Here is a 17118-nt window from a genome sequence, read left to right as displayed (position 1 = left end):
ATGGAGGAGCACAGAGCAGTGGGAAGCAGCAGATCCTGGCACAGGGACAAGGATCCATCACCCTGGGAATCACCCACCAGGAGAACAGCAGGAGGATGTGGGAATTAACCGGATCAGCTCTTCTTATCCCCTTTTCCAGAGGCACAGGGTTGGGATCACCCCAGGAACCTGGATCACACAATAACCTGGATCAGCCCAATCCAGGAATTCTGCTCGACCTGCTGTGGCCACTTCCAACTTCCATGGACTCAATCCCACTGCTCCTCCCCAAATTTCCATGGACTCAATCCCACTCCAACTTCCATGGTCTTAATCCCACTGCTCCTCTTCCCATTCCTCTGCAGGACAAGTGGCAACTTTTCTCACATGGAATTGTTTTATTAGGAAAAGATCCATTAACAATAAAAAAACCCCAAGAGGAGGAGCAGGACACGCTCCTGGAGGGTCGGGAAATTCCGGGAGCAAAGCAAATCCCACGTGACACTCAGCCTGATGCAGAGCAGCCAACAATTCCCGAGCCACACAGCCCCTTCCCACAGGAATTCTGGGGCTGGCTGTGGATATTCCCAAATACTCACAACCTCAAGGAGTCTCTGCACAGAACAGGAGCACCAATCCCTGGGAAAAGATCCGACTGCTTTTTTTTCCCAGCAAGTCTGGATTGACCTTTCCAGCCCCAGCCTGGAGTTTTCCCACTTTTCCTTGCTCCAAGGAAGTTCCAGCTAATTTGGGGGGGGTCTGTCCTGCTCCCATCAACCTGCCCACGATCCCAGAAGTTCCATGGAAGTTCAGCAGCAGCCAGCCAGACTCCTTGGATCTGCCTCTCCTCCAGGCACGGCAGGATTGGGGAAGTTTGGGAAAAAGGGATGAGCAGTCCTGAACAGGGAGGGACCTGAGGGAGGTGGAGTCGGTGTGAGGCAGATCCGGATGGATCCGAATCCCGATGGATTCTCCTCAGTCGGAGTCGCTTCCCTCCTGCTTTGCTGATCCCACAGCCGACGCCAGCTCCTCCTCCTGCCCTTTCAAGCGCTCTCCTGCCGGGAGAAAAGCCATGGAGAAGGGATGGATTGGTTGGGATGGATTGGTTGGATTGGGAGTGACCCAGTGAAGGACCCCGAAACCCTTCCCTTGGCACAATCCAAGCGCTCCTGGAGCCTCCTTAGGAAGCTCCTTGGGACCAACACCTTCCCAGATCCATCTGGGAAGGGATCAAGCCCCAGCAACCCCTCCCCGGCCTGGCGAGCTCCCAGCATGGATCATGGAATCCCTCTGGAAATTCCCTCCATCCACCCCATTCCCGTGGCTCCAGAACGCACGGATCAGCTCCGCGATGGCTCTCTGGGTCCTCTTCTCCAGCTTTTCCAGCTTCTTGGACACGTCCCGCTTCAAATCCCTGGGAGGAGAGCGACGAGGTCAGCACAATTCCACAGCCAGGCAGGGCTCACCCTTCCCAGGGGAAATTCCTTCTCTTTCCCAAGTGCCACCACCCCAAAACCAACCCATCCCTCGGTGACAAGCATTCCGAAGAACCAGCAAGAAAAGGGAATTGTGTCTCCCCCCACAGCCAGGAGGGTTTTCCAACTTCTAGGAATCATGAAATGCTCAGGGTTGGGGTCTTTAAGGATCAGCTTGTTCCAACCTCCCACGGGGTTTTCCTGGCATTTTTAACCCTCAAATCAGGTTTTCCTGGATATTTCCAGTGGATATTTCCAGTACAACCTCAGTGTTAGAACCACACCCCCGCTGACTCCAACACCCTTTTCCCAGGAGCAGCATTCCACAGGCACTCACCAGTCAGGTTTCCTGGGAGCCAAGTTTGACAAATCCTAGGGAAGGAGAGAAGACATCAGTGAAAGCCACAGGCAACATTCCAGCCTGGACCTGGCATGGAGCAGCTCCGGATTCTCAGATCCAGATTTCCCAATCTGGATTTCCAGCTCCAGATTCCCAGATACAGATTTCCCGATACAGATTTCCCAGGTCCAGAATTCCCACTCTGGATTCCCCATTCCAGATTTCGCAGATCTATTTCCTGCTCTGGATTCCCAGGTCCAGATTTCCTGCTCTGGATTCCCAGGTCCAGATTTCCCAGGTCCAGAATTCCCAGGTCTAGATATCCTGCTCTGGATTCCCAGATCTGGATTTCCCAGGCCTGGATTTCCTGCTCTGGATTTCCTAATCTAGATTTCCCGCTCTGGATTCTCAGATCCAGATTTCCCAGGTCCAGAATTCCCAGGTTTGGATTCTCAGATCCAGATTTCCCAGGTCTGGTCTGGATTTCCAGTTCTGAATTCCCGATCTGGATTTCCTGCTCCGAATTCCCAGATCCTGATTTCCAGCTGCGGATTCCCAAGAATTCCAGCTCCAGCTTTACCCACCACCTCATCGATGATGGGTTCCGGCTTGGCCGCTTCCAGCTGCTCCTTCACCGTGTCCTCCACTAGATGGGGAAACAGGATCAGTGTTGGAAAACTGGGAATTCCAGGGAATCACCAGGAGCTCCAGAAGCTCCCAAAATCTTCCCTAAAACCCCATTCCCACATCTTTACCTAAAAACCTGGTGCCCACAAGTGAGTGGATCCCTTCAGTATCTAAACCTTCCCGGAGACTCATAAAAATTATCTGAGAATGACGGAAGCCGGTTGGGATCAAGGCCTCTTTTCCCAACATCTGCAGGGATCAGCTGCTCCAAAGGTTGGGAATTTTGCTCTCCCTGACTCATTTCCAGGCCTGGGACATCTGGGAGGAGTCAAACTCCAGCCCAGGCCTTGGGGAAAGGTCTGGAGATATCTGGGATAATGGGAAAACACTCATGGAAAAAGCCACACATGGAGGGGCTGTGGCACCAGGGAGCACATCCCACTCCAGCACATGGATTTCATGGAATCGAGCAACAATTTCAGTTGGCAAAGCCCTCTTGGATTGAATCCAAATATTCCCAGCATTGCCAAGGCCAGCACTGCCCATGTCCCCAAGTGGGAATTTCAGGGATTTCAATCCCTCCAGGAATGGGGCTCCACCACTGCAGGAAAACTGGAATTTTCCCAGTATCCAACCTGGTTATTCCCTGTTCTCTGGGAGCAGATCCCAATTACCCCCCAGCTCCTGTCAGGGAATTGTGCAGAGCCACCAGGACCCCCCAGAGCCTCCTTTTCTCCAGGATAACATTCCCAGCTCCCTCAGGAATTCCCCAGCTCCGTTCCCTTCCCTGGACACGCTCCAGCCTTTCCATGCCTTTGCCTTCCCATGGAAGTTTTAAGGTCCTACAGAAACACAAGGAAAGGGCAGTTCCAGAATCCCCCACCATTCCCAGCCCTCTCTTTTTATTCAGGGCATTTTTCAAGGGATTCATTCCAGGAAAACACCTCATTTCAGGATTCAGGAAACTCCTCCACTTTCCCCTCAGGTGATTTATGGAAGTTCTGGGTGAGGAAATTCCAGCCCCGACGCCCTCAACTCCAGACCAAGATCTCCATCAAGATGAATCCAACCAAACATAGCCACAATTCCCAGGAGGCTCCTGCAGGAAGGCTCCTCCAAGGATGAATCCTTGGATTTGGGCCTGGGAGTGCTCCCACCCCTCTTGTGCAATGCTGGGTGTGAGGATATTCCAGATATTCCAACCCCACCAAGCTCCATGGACACCTCATCCCAGTGGATCTCCCACCTTGGGAAGAGCACGGAGTTTTCGCTTTCCAGGCCCTCGTTTCCCTTCCCACATTCCCGGTTTTTCCCACCTGAGGCTGGTTTGGCCGGGGGCAGCTTCCTCTTCTTCAGCTCCTCATCCTCGGGATCGTAATTCCGCAGCTTGATCTCCCTGGGAAAAGCAGGAAGAGCAGTGAGAAAAATCCAGGATGCCCCAGTGGGCACTCAGGAAAAGCAGGGATGTTGGAATCAGGAGCCAGAGGCAGCTGAAATCATGGAATCGTGGAATTGTTGAGGTTGGAAAGGCCTCCAAGATCATCAAATCCACTGATCCAGCCAAGGCCACCATGGATCCGTGTCCCCAGGTGCCAAATCCATGGATCACCAGGGATGGGGACTCCTATTCCCCATTCCATGAGGAATATTCCCAAAATCCACCCTGACACAGCCTGAGGCCATTCCCTCCTGTCCTGGTCCTGTTCCCTGGGAGAAGAACCCAACTCCCACCTGGCTCCGACCTTTTGGGTCTAAAAACTGGGATACTCAGGATAGAAACCCGGGAAAGATCCAAAATCATGGAAAAAAATGGAAATCCAAAATCGTGGAAAAAGATCCAAAATCATGGAAAGACAGGAGGGAAAAAAAAAAAAAAAAAGGATTATTGATTATCCAAACATTTCTGGAAGTGACAAATCAGGGAGCAAATCCCAGTTCTGGAATAAACGGATGGTGGAGCTGAGGGAATGAGGAACCCAAACATCACCTGGAAGTTTTTCCTTGTTTTCATCTTCTCCAGGAAAGCTCAAGAGTCGGAACTCGGCCACAATTCCAGGATATTCCCATCTAATTTGGGCTATAATTGGACACCTTCGTTCCCATGAGGGATTCCTCACTGGAGCCAAACCCTGCAAGCCTCAAGAGGAATTCCCAAAGCCACAAGCCCAGAAAACCCAGCTTGCAGGAGCTCATCCCACCTGCAGGACACTCTGGAGGCCACAGGATCCATGGAACAGCTCAGCCCACAGGGATAATGAAGGAGGTAACGCTCAGGGAATGGGATTCATTGGGATAAATGCTCCAGGAGAAGCTTGGGAAGAAGAGGACCGGGTTTTTATGGGAAGCACAAGAAATCCAACCTCGGAAGTCACCAGAGCACAGCTGGAAAATCCAACCCTTCCCACTCCATCCCAATCCTGCTCCAGCATGGGAATCTCTTGGCCAAGAGTCTGAGGCACTCGATGGGAATGCTGGGAACAGCAGGATGTGTTCCAGGACCTCGCCGAGGTAAATTATGGAATTCGAGAATGGAAGTGTCCCTTGGGATCAGGGCCATGGGCAGGGACACCTTCCATGATCCCAGCGTGCTCCAAGGCCCATCCTTGGACATTCCCAGGGATCCAGCGGCAGCCACAGCTGCCTGGGAATTCCAGCCCAACCCCTCCCCACCCTCCAAGCCAGGAATTCTTTCCCAAAAAGGAACTGGGAGGATTTGAAGAGTGCAGCATTCCAGAGGGAAGCAATGGACACCACCAGGGGCGGCACATTCCCTGGTTTGGCTCGGGAATATCCCAAATCCATGTTTCCCTCAGGCCTGGAGCTCCTGGCTGGGGAAGCAGGAGGGACCACAGCTTTTTTGGGAAGAGGCCCTTGGCACCGGCATGCTGGGAATGTGTGGAATGCCTGGAGTGTTCCCGATGGAAACCAGGCCCCTCCGAGCTGGCTCCAAGCTTGGCTTGTGCTTCACTGTTCCAGCCCCACGGGTTTTATGGGACAAACAACTCCATGGATTTTTCCAAGCCTTCCAGCTGTCCAGGAAGCACCGGGAATGGCTTTGCCATGAAAAGCTGGACCACGGATTTCCTCTGGAGTCACGGGTTCCTTGCTCGCGTTGTTATTCCCAAAAGTCACTTGGAGCTACTTCAGGAGCAGCTTCCCAATCCTGCTCCCAGAGGATGAGGCTTTCACCTCCAGGAACAAGAAGAAAAATGTCTGGAGATCACGGAATCATCATGGAATCCTTCTGGAATGGGCTGGGTTGGGAGGAATCTGAAGGATGAGCCCATTCCAAATCCCCTGCCATGGGCAGGGACAGCTCCCACTGTCCCAGGCTGCTCCAACCTGGCCTTGGACACTGCCAGGGATCCAGGGGCAGCCACAGCTGCTCTGGGAATTCCAGCCCAGCCAGGAATTCCCAGTTCCCAATATCCCACCCATCCCTGCCCTCTGGCAGTGGAAGCCATTCCCTGTGTCCTGTGCCTCCATGCCTTGTCCCCAGTCCCTCTCCAGCTCTCCTGGAGCCCCTTCAGGGCCTGGAAATGTGCTGGAAGCTCTCCCTGGATCCTTCTCCTCTCCAGGGGAACATTCCCAGCTCTCCCAGAGCAGAGGGGCTCCAACCCTGCAGCAGCTCCATGGGATCCTCTGGATTCACTCCAGCAGGTGCTGCCAACATTCCCGGATTCCTCACCCAAGGCACCAAAGGAGGAACAGGCAGAGATCCAGGAGATCCTGCCCTGAGGAAAAGCTCTTCCCTGGAAAAGCTGCTCCTGCCCAAGCTCCCGAGCGTGTCCAAGCCCATCCTGCTCCCAGAACGGCTCCAGAAGGAAGGAATCCCAAAAAAAATCCCACCTCTCTCCACATCAAACCTGCCAGGCTGGTTGGTTTCCCAGGATGTGCTCCCTGCTGGAGCAAGGATTGGGAGACATCCAGGTGTTCCAGGAGAGCTGGAGAAGGGCCCAAATCCATCAGGATTCCCATCCTGTTCCCACAGGGTTTTCCCAAGCACCTAAGCTTTTCCAGTTGGACACTGGGAGTTTCGATATCCAGGAATAAAACCGGGACAAAGGCCACAATCCACGTGGAACGTGGGGTTCTGCTGGAGCTAGATGATATTCCGAACCATTCCCACCCCACCCACGCTGGGAATACCAACACTGGAACGAGGACAAACCTCATCCATGGTTTTCTGCGGCTCCTCCAGGTTGGGATGGATCCAAACCCAATTTCAACCCTTGAGGTTCGACCAAAAGGAGCCCTGGAGGCACCTTGGGAACATTCAGATGGCCACGGGATAACTGCTGGAATTCCTGGGATCAGATCCACAACCCCAGCATGCAGCCAGCGCAAGGACTGGGAGCAGAAAGATGCTCCCATTCCCAGGAATTCTCCCCCAGGGAATCTGAGCACCCAAAAAATCCATGCCCAAAACACCACAGGGTGGATGAATTCCCAGGAACAGCTCCTGGAAAAAAGCAAAGCAGTGGGAAGAGCCAAGGAATGTGGAGCCAAGGGCTGGAAGGAGCAGGGTGTCACCTCTGGAAGCTCATCCTGATGCCAGGGAAAATCCAGGATCACCCACAGCCTCTCCAGGAGGATCCAGCCAGGACTGGGATCACGGGAAGCTCCATGGATCCTTCCCTAGGGATGGAACAGCTCCATCCTGAGGGAAAATCCACAGCTCCAGAGGGAGGAAGGCCCAAAACATGGATCAGAACCTTCAAGATGGAGCCAGCTCAGGAATCTTCCCAGCCTGAATCCCGGTGCTCTCAGCTTCCAGGTGGATTCAATCCCTGTTTTCCCTTTTCCAGCTTGGAGCAAAATGTGGCAGTTCCCAGCTTTGCCCATTCCCATCCCCACTCCTCCTCCTTTTCCTGAGCACATTCCCGGTGGGAAGGGATCCCTGGGATGCTCCATGTCCGTGTCCAAGCGGGAGCAGATCCCAGGAATTGCCAACCAAACCCTCCCCGTGTCCCAAGATCATCCTCGCCTCCCACTCTTACTCCTGATTTTTTTTTTTCTCCCATTCTTTTCCTCATCCTAAACCCCTTCCCAGAGATTTCCACACTCCGGGATGAAAGGGATCACGTCCTGGGTTGTCCTGGCGAGCCCAACCCCCTCTGGAGCAGAATCCCGAGGGATTTGGAGGCAGGGATTAACAAACAAAGGCGCTCCGGACCTGCCCGGTGACATTCCAGAGGGAGGAATTCCTTAGGGAGATCGGGTTTCCCAACCCCGCTCCTCCCCCAGAGCACGAGCTGCGACTTCCAAGGATAACTCCTCGTCCAAGGGCAGGGCTCGGTTTTCAGGAAAAGTGGATTCGCTTTTCCTAAAGCTGGAAAATCGAGGTTATTTTTGTCCCACTCCAAGATTTTCCTTGGATCTTTAGCTCCACTTTTCCCACCTCCGAGGAGCTTTGTAGGCACAAGGAGCCCAGTTCCAAGGCTCAGCGCTTCGGGATGGGAATTCCAGGCTCCAGCAGGTCCCTGATTCCCAAATCCAGCGTTTTACCCCGCGGGAATGAGGCGGAAAGGCTGAAATCCTCCCACACCCTTTTCCTGGGAAAGGCGGAGCAGCAGCACGCAAAAATCCAAAGGATCCAAGTTTTTCACGGCACCAGAGAGAATTCCCAGAGTCTGGATCAGAGCTGGAATTCCTGGGAGAAGAGCAGGGCTTGTAGGGCTGGGAATGTGCAGGAAAAATGAGGAAGGAAAAAACGGGATGGGGAGGTCGGAGTGGAGCAGGAAGGGGCCAAAAAATGGGAGCACAGGTTGGGAAAAACCAGAATTGAGGGAATCTTGTCCTTCCTGCAGCCACTGGTACAGAAAAGTTAGGAATCTCCATCCCTGGAAGTGTCCAAAGGCAGGGTGGATGGGAGCAGCCTGGGATAGTGGGAGCTGCCCCTGCCCATGGAATGGGATGGGATGGGATGGGATGGGATCATCCTGAAGGTCCTTTCCCACCCAAAGCATTCCCACGGATTCTATGGAATGCCTTCCACAGGGGATTTTTCCTGGGAAAAACGAGCAGAGGGAAAAACGTGGAGAAGGGGTTGGAGAATCCCGGAATTCCAGAATGGATTGCTTGGAAGGGACTTAAGGATGATCCCATTCCATGGGCTGGGAATGGAATCCGCTATCCCAGGCTGCTCCAAGCTCTGTCCAACCCGGCCTTGGGAACTTCCGGGGATAGAATCTGATGGGATTTCCCCATATCCCAAGTGGCTGAGAGGGAATTCCCCAAATCCATTCATAGCCAGAGGGAAAAGCAGGGAAAAAAAAAAAAAAATCCTTGGATAACTCCCAGGATGACTCCATGCCCTGGCAAGGATATCCAGCTCCTTCCCAGAGTTTTCCCTCTCCAGCCATTCCTGAGGGGGCAGAGCCTGGGTTTAGCTGGGAATACAGAGCCCATGGAGAATCCTCGGGATCCCAGGGATCCAGGAATCTTCCAAACCAATCCATCCTGGAATTCCACACCTGGATGGGCTGGGATGGAGCTGAAGCAAAGCAGCCAGAAGGGTAAATCCCGGGATTTTGCTCCACAAACCATGGGATTATTCCCTGAACCACCACATTCCCTATCCCAGAGAATTCCTTCCTCCTGGAAATTCCAGCCCAGCTCCTGGAAGTGCTTTGGAGGGGAGGGAAATTCCAGCCACCAGGACTCCTCATTTCCCAAATCCACGTGAAATTCCAGCGGATTTTTCCCCTTTTCCCCAGGCAAGCAGTGCCCAACAATTCCCTTTTCCACAGAGAAATCCAAATCCAAGAGGAAATCAAGGGATGGGCTCTTCCAGATCCAATTCCCATGGGGAAAAAGGGACATTTCACAAGAAAAGCAAAAGGAAATCAAAAGTTGGGAATTATCCGAGCAAAATTTGGGATTCAAGCATTCCCGTGGAGCAGATTTTGCTGGAATTTGGCTTGGGAAATTCGCTCTGCATTCCAGCAAAACAGGCTGAGATGGGAAAGGTGGAAAAACAGGAAAATCCGTGGGGAAGCAAAGTTTCCCCCACCCAAAAGGGAGGAGAAAGCCAGGATGGAATTTCCCAATCCACACTTTCCTCTCCACTTGCAACTTCCTTGGATTTTCCAAGAGATCATCCTGAGGCACAGGAAGGAATTTGTCTGGATCTGCCACTGGATGAAGGAAAATCTATGGAAAATCTCCTTTCCTGGCGCTGTTGAACACCGGGAATGCCGCAGAGCCCTCGGATCCCTCCAGGCAATCCCAGCAGCGATTCCCGGGATAAAACCAGCTCAAAGCAGGAATTTTTTTTTTTTGGGGGGGGGTGGGGCGGGGGGGATTTGGAGGATTAATTCCCCATTCCAGCCAGGCCCAGAGCTGCAGGGATGGGAAAACCAACCCGGATTCCGTCGGCTCCGGATCCGGTGGCGGAGCTGGAATCCGAGAGCTCCCGATCCATTCATTATTCAGGAGATTCCCAAGCTCTGGTTTCACCTCCAGAGCCTTTTCTGGCACAAATTCCAAACACAGAAAGTTCCCTCTCCAAAGAAATTCTGCTCTTCCAAACTCAAATCCCTGTGGGATTTTCTCCACAGGGATATGATTTTTCCAACGAGTCATTCCCAAAAAAAAAAAAAAAAAAAACCAAAGGATTTATCTCTCTCTCTTTTTTTTTTTTTTCTTCCCCTGGTTTATTTCTCCCACAGAGGAGGTTTTTAGGGATAAATCCATGGGAATAGGCCACATTCCACATTTTCCACCCAAATTTGTGATCCCACCAAAAAAAAGCCCTGCTGGGATTTTCCCAGCAGGAAAACACCTTTGGAATCAGCTGGATCTGCCTCAACGGGGATCATGCTCCAGTTTTCCAGGGAAAACAGCCAAAAGAATCCATGGAAAACTACCAACTCCTGCTTAATCCATGTGGGAATGGGCTGGGAATTCAGGGAAGCTCGCTCAGCCTCATCTTTTCCCTCTGAATCCATGGAATTTTTCCTCCGAGATGAATCCACCCATCCCTCATCCCAAATTATTTGCACCAAATTCCCACAGAGAATTCCTGTTTCATCGCAGAGAGCCAAGGGAAAATCCTCCTGGGAAGCACATTCCAGAGGGAAAAGTGGGAATAAAGAAGGAATTACCTGTGCTTGACCGGCTCCTCTTCCTCATCTTCTCTGGGAATTTTGGATGCAGGTTCTCCACTCTCCTTGTTCTGAAAAAAAAAAAAAAGAAAAAAAAAAAAGGGATAATCCCTCAGATTTTGGCTTCTCTGGAAAACTGGGAGAGCAAACAGCTCCAGAATCCTCTGGGATTGGGATATTTTGGGACTTACAGGAAGAGAAGGGGTAGGAAAGGATTTGGGAGTGAGTGATGAGAAGCCATAAAAATTTGGGAATTCACAGAGCAGGATTCTTTTCTTCCCATAATTTCTCATTTGGGATGGAAAACATGGAATCCCACAGGGAGCAGCACAACAAAGGAATTCCAGCTCCAGGAAAACGTTGGAGCAAAATCCAGTTCCTCTGGAATGGGGAAAGAGGCTCCATTGGCAGCACCAGATCCCAGGAAAAAGCCATGGAATTCCCACTTCCATTCATTACCCAGGCAGGAGCAGGGATGGATGGAATGGTGCCCAGGAGGAGACAGGAATGAGCAGCCATGGAATTCTGGAATCCCAGAAGGAAACGAGCTTCCCAACTTCCCAAAAAAGCAGGAACAGCTCCGGAATTCCCAGGAAAGGCAGCAGGGATGGACACAGCAAACACTGCTCAGCTCCAATTGGATCCCAACTTTTCTTTCCATGGAAAATGATTGGGAATAAGGAGATTTACAGCCCTCTCCATTCCCAGAGCTGAATTCCTATCTTTTCCTAAAGGCACGAAAGGCTTGGATGGGAAGGGATCCTAAGGATGATCCCATCCCATGGGCAGGGAATTCCCAGTATCCCACGCTGCTCCAAGCTGGCCTTGGACACTTCCAGGGATGAGGCAGCCACGGAATTCCCTGGGAATTCCATCCCAGTCAGGAATCCCTTCCCAATATCCCATCCATCCCTGCCCTCTGGCACTGGGATCCATTCCCTGTGTCCCGTCCCTTCTCCCAACGCCAATTCCAGGATCCCAGCATTATCCAGGAGCTCTTCCAGGCCTGGGAATGTTTCCCAAACTGCTGACTCATTCCCTGGATCCCTCTTCTCCCAGACTCTGTCCCACGATCCAAGTTAAAAATTACATTCCCAGCAGACAGGGAAGGGAGCCAGGGGCTGGAATTCCAGGTTCAGCTCCTGCTCCAAGGACAAGGAAAATATTCCTGGGGTTTTTTTCCCAAGGGAAAAACAAACAACAGTCATCCCTGAAATCCCAATTTAATTCTGTTTTAATTCCCTGTTTTAAAATTTTGGGATGCTCCCAGGGAATCCCTGCTCCTTAAATTCAATAAAAACTGGGAAGAGCCCTCTGGAATTTTCTGCTGGAGCTCCAAGCTGGGTAATGTTTGGCCGCCCTTGAATCCCTGGAATTCCAAATCCCTCCCCACACTCTGAGTCCTTTCCCATTCCTTTCCTCTCCTCATTCCTGCTGGAATTTTATCCACAGGGTTCCAAAGATAAGGAAACACTTGGCAAAAACATTCCCAAGGAGCCCTGGCTGTTCCCATCCCTGACAATCCCTGCTTTTCCCTGGGCGTTGGAATATTTGGGATATTCCAATCCTGCCACGAGTTTCCCCAGAATTCCCAATTCTGGCTTCTTTCCTATTAAATCCAAAGTTTTTCAAAGGCTTGGGGACATTCCTAGAAAATCAAGGCAAAGGTTTTCCAGGAAGATGTGGGGGGAAAGGGGGGAGAAGGAAAAAAAAAAAGGCAGGAAAGGGAAGGAAAAAAGGGCAGGAAAGGAGCATTCCTGGATTTCCCAGGAATGGCAGCAGGGATGGACACAGCAAACACTGCTCAGCTCCACTTATCCCAACTTTCATTCCTATGGAGCAGGGCACGGGTGGGAGGGAGGAGATTGAGCCACTCCTGAATTCCCAGAGCTGAATTCCCAACATTTCCTGAGCCCACGGGCACCAAAGGCTTGGATTGGATTGGATGGGATTGGATGGGATCCTAAGGATGACCCCATTCCATGGGCAGGGATCTTCCACAGGCTGCTCCAGCCTGGCCTTGGACACTGCCAAGGATCCAGGGACAGCCACAGCAAATCTGGGAATTCCACACCAGCCAGGAATTCCTAATTCCCAAAATCCCACCCATCCCTGCCCTCTGGCAGTGGATGCCATTCCCTGTGTCCTGTCCCTCTCCAGCTCTCCTGGAGCCCCTTCAGGCCCTGCATCCTGGATCTTTCCCTTCTCCAGGTGAACATTCCCAGTTTTCCCAGAGCCGAGGGGCTCCAGCCCTGGGAGCAGCTCCATGGGACCCTCTGGATTCACTCCAGCAGCTCCAAGCCTTTCCTGCCCTGAGGATTCCATCTCTGGATATCTGGGATCCCACCTGAGCCATCCCACTCCCCTCTTATCTCCAAATCCACGTTCCCAGGCTGGAATTGTTGGGAAGAACCTCCAGGAACATTTTCCAAGGTGAAACATTCCCTGTGCTCCAGCCCTGGGAGCCTTTCTGACTTCCCTAAAAAAAAAAAAAAAAAAAAAAAAAATCTTGGATAGGAATGGATCCTTCGGAGCCCTCCGAGTGTTTTATCCTGGCTGGAAAAACTTCCCAGGGCTCCGTTTCCACAGCAACACTTTTCCCAAGCCTTTGGCACTCGATCACGAGGAGCTTTGCTCCGGAAAAACAAAAAAAAAACAAAAAAAAAGAAAGAAAAAATGGGAAGAGTGAGGACAGGACACGGCAAAGCGCGGGACCGTGGATTGTCCGGGATTTTGGGAAAGCAGGGAAAGGGTGGAAAAGCAGGAAAAGCCTGCGGAAAGGAGCAGTGCCAGCCCTTCCTCCTGCTCCGGCCTCTCCCACCAGGAAGGTGTGGAGGAGCAGGGATGTGGTTCTGGAGCAAATCCAGCTGGGAACAAAAGCCTGGGATGCAGCCAAAGGAATTCTTCCAGCTCGAGGAACAACGCAGGGAATGCTCCGGAGCAGGGATGAGGGAAGGAGCAATGGGAGACCCTTCCTTCAAACAAAAACACGGGAACGCTCCGGATTCTCAAGGATTTAGGGATGAAAAAAAAGCAGGAGAAGGAGCCGTGGAGTTCCGGGATTGGGAATTTTGGGATGGAAGACGGAATCAGAAATTCCTGCAGCGATCCCATCTGGATTTTGCTGAGGGGTGGCTCCTTTGGGAATGTCAGCAGCTTCCCCACAGGATGAGGAATTCCCAGGGAGTTTTCCTGGGGAATTCCCTCGGAGTGGAACTTTGAGCCATCAAATCCCAGAATTTCTCAGCAAGGGTGAAAAGGAAAAGGGGAAAAGCTGGAAATCCGGGATGTGTCCAAATACTGTCCCAGCAAGGAATTTTTTCCTTAAATTAAGTCCCTCATCCCCCACTTTCCACAGGAAGAAAGGAAAAGCGGGAATCCCAAAGCAGGAATTCCTAAATTCCCAGATTTTCACTTAAATTCTCTGGATAATTCTGGAATATATTCCCACAAAAAGCTCTCCCACAGCTCAACCTCTGCTGGATTCCCTTGGGAATCCCAGCACTGTGGACAAAGGAGGCTCCTGCAGCAGCCTCCCATTTTTTCTATGGAATTTCCAAGCTGGGATCTCGTTATTCCATTGATTTCTTCTCCTCTCCCATTATTTTTTCCACCTAAACATTTTTGGAGAATTTTCCTTGATGGAATCTCATCCAGAAACGGAGGGAGCGGACGGAAGAAATTCCCTTTTTTCTCTGTTCTTGGTGCCTCCAACCCCGAGAGAATTCCGGAAAAAAACCCTGGATTTTTCCACAGGCAGGGACACAATCCAGGTTTTTCCATGAACATTCCCATTGTCTTCAGTGGGAATAACCCAAGATTCCATCCACGAGACACCAGAGTGACAGGAAAACTCCAGGAAAAGCAGGATTCCTTAGCATAAGGGATGCAAGAAACAGGGAAAATTGGGAATATTTCTGAGATGTTTTCCTTCTTTCAGCTTCTCTCTAATTTTTAGGAAGTTCTGGACTTCCAAGGATTTTTATTTTCCCCCCAGTGTTGCCCTTGAAACGTTTCCCAGAGATCTGAAGCTTGGGATCATTTGCATTCCCTGGATTTCTGGAATTAAGGCTGGAAAACAAAGGGATGAGCTGCCAGAGGAGATGGAACCAACTGGGAATAAAGGAAAGGGATAAAAGCCAGGAAAAGCCTTTCACAACTCCCAAAAAAAAACGGGGGGGGGGGGGGTGGGGGGGGGTGAATAAAAAAAAAAAAAAAAAAAAGGCAGGAAAAAGCTGGAGAAGCTTCCCAATGACCTTGAGCTGCTCCAAAAAAACTGCTGGAATTTTCACCAGCTCGGGATCAACTTGGGGTGGCTCCTCCTGGAATATCCAGCATTTACTCCCTTTAAAACCTGGAATTCCTGCTGGAATTGCAGCCTTGGGGTTGCTTCCCTATGGATTTCAGGCCTGGAATGTTCTGGGTTCCCTGCCCATGGAACTGGATGAGCTTTAAGGGCCCTTCCCAAAAGAAATGTGGGATTTTGGGATGCTCCTAGTTTTAACAGAGCAGGAATTTCAATCCAAACCTTTTCCACATCACGACAGAATTCCCACATTTCTCCCGTGAGGGCTGGGAATGGCTGGGAAAAGTCTCCCTCTATATCCAAGGTATTTTCCAAGAGTTTGGAGCTCCAGTGTCCATCTTCCATCCCTCTGGAATGACACTGGATCCACCCAGTTGGAAAAACTTCTCTCCTGCCCTTTTTCTTTTCCCACCCTCAGCTTTCCATTCTTGGAAAACCAGGAATTCTCCGTTAAAAAGCAAAGAGCTGCTTGGAATTCCCTGCCTTAGGAATGGGACGACCTTGGAGGTCCTTTCCAACAAAGCATTCCATGAAATAAGAGGGAGAAGCAGCAGAGAATTCCCAGCAGGAATGCTGGCACAGCATCCCTGTCTCCACAGCTGATCCCAAAGAGGCTCCATGTCACTCCTCATTTCCATGGATCCCATCCCAAAGCTCCGGCAAAAAGGGCAAATCCAGCTGGAATTCCAGGAGATGAAAGGAGCCCGGGATGGGGCTTGGGATCCAAAGGAACCTTTAATCCTCTTTTAATGGAGAGGGATGAAAAGGGGGGGAATTATGGAAAATCTCTGTGTCCATCACCATGGAGATGGGAATGGCAGGGGAGATTAAGGAGCAGCGGGAAAATCCAATCCTGGCAATTTTCTGCCGGATTTTTTTAGGAATTAACCCTCCCGTGGAAAAATGCTGGCAGGAAACAGGGAGGTCACATTCGAGGAAAAGAATGAAAATCACTGGAATTGTGGTTTTTTTCCAAGACTTTGCCTCCACTGGTGATGGGAAAAGAGGGTCTGAGTTCTGGAATCCGGGAATTCTTGAGGTTGGAAAATCCTTGGACACAGAGCCCAGCTGCTCCCAGCACAGATCCGGGTCCCCAAGGGCCAGTCCACAGGGATTTCAATCCCTCTGGAAATGGGAATTCCACCCCTGCCCTGGAGCAGCATTCCAGATATTCCAGAGGCTGCAAATGGAGAGGGTGAGGGCCGGGAAGTGCCAAATCCTCTGCCCCACCACATCCCAAATAACTCGGGATCCACCTGGGATCCTCTGGGACCCCAAAATCCCCAAATCCTGTTCCCACCACATCCCAAATAACTCAGGATCCACCTGGGATCCCCTGACACCCCCAGCCCCTCTAGGACCCCAACATCCCCAAATCCTGTTCCCACCACATCCCAAAAAAACTCGGGATCCACGTGGGACCCTCTGGCTCTCCCCCAGGCCTCTCCCCAGGCCCCACCGCGAGCCCCGGCCGAACGCTGTCCCCGCTCTCCCAGCGCTGTCCCCGCTCTCCCAGCGCTGTCCCCGCTCTCCCAACGCTGTCCCCGCTCTCCCAACGCTGTCCCCGCTCTCCCAGCGCTGTCCCCGCTCTCCCAACGCTGTCCCCGCTCTCCCAACGCTGTCCCCGCTCTCCCAACGCTGTCCCCGCTCTCCCAGCGCTGTCCCCGCTCTCCCAGCGCTGTCCCCGCTCTCCCAACGCTGTCCCCGCTCTCCCAGCGCTGTCCCCGCTCTCCCAACGCTGTCCCCGCTCTCCCAGCGCTGTCCCCGCTCTCCCAACGCTGTCCCCGCTCTCCCAGCGCCCGGCCCGGCCCCACCTGCAGCGTGCGCTGCCTCAGCGCCTTCAGCCGCTCCCGCCGCTTCAGCGCCTCCTCCTCCAGCCGTCCCAAAACCAACCCCTCGGCCTCCTCCGGGCCTTCCATGCCACCGCCGGGCGCCGCCATCTTGTACCCCGCGTCTCTCCCGCCCCCCCCCACCCTTTCCGTACAGCCCGCGTCGCGCATGCGCGCCAGGCCAGGCGTGCTGAGGGCCGAGCGTATCGATGTGAATCATTGATGGGGGGGGGTTGGGGAGTGGGAAGGTAAAAAAATTAAACATTTGAAAACGCTTTGAAATGAGATAAAAACGGAGATCAAGGCTAAACCGTGGGGTTTTGTTTTATCAGGGTGTCACCAAGGGAGAGCAAGGCGCAGCTGCGCTGATTAGTGTTAATTATTTTGTGGGGGGGTGTGGTGGGGATTTGCCTTCCTCACCCTCTTTTATCTCCCCTTTTATGAATATGGAAAT

At 52.1% G+C, this 17118-nt stretch overlaps 1 protein-coding gene across 1 annotated transcript; it reads right to left on the bottom strand.

The window, feature by feature from the left end:
• Positions 1 to 354: 354 nt before the first annotated feature.
• CCDC12 (coiled-coil domain containing 12) lies at positions 355 to 16789 on the bottom strand. The gene is made up of 7 exons (XM_062493119.1): positions 16650 to 16789; positions 10530 to 10600; positions 3738 to 3817; positions 2379 to 2440; positions 1792 to 1826; positions 1317 to 1393; positions 355 to 1034 (listed from the first exon to the last, which is right to left on the bottom strand). Exons 1-7 carry the CDS (start codon positions 16773 to 16775, stop codon positions 955 to 957), a joined length of 531 nt encoding a protein of 176 aa, XP_062349103.1. The 5' UTR covers positions 16776 to 16789; the 3' UTR covers positions 355 to 954.
• Positions 16790 to 17118: the final 329 nt, after the last annotated feature.

This window comes from Cinclus cinclus, chromosome 1 (genome assembly GCF_963662255.1).
Source record: "Cinclus cinclus chromosome 1, bCinCin1.1, whole genome shotgun sequence".
NCBI classification, from domain to species: domain Eukaryota; kingdom Metazoa; phylum Chordata; class Aves; order Passeriformes; family Cinclidae; genus Cinclus; species Cinclus cinclus.
This window is presented reverse-complemented; position numbering and strand designations above follow the sequence as displayed.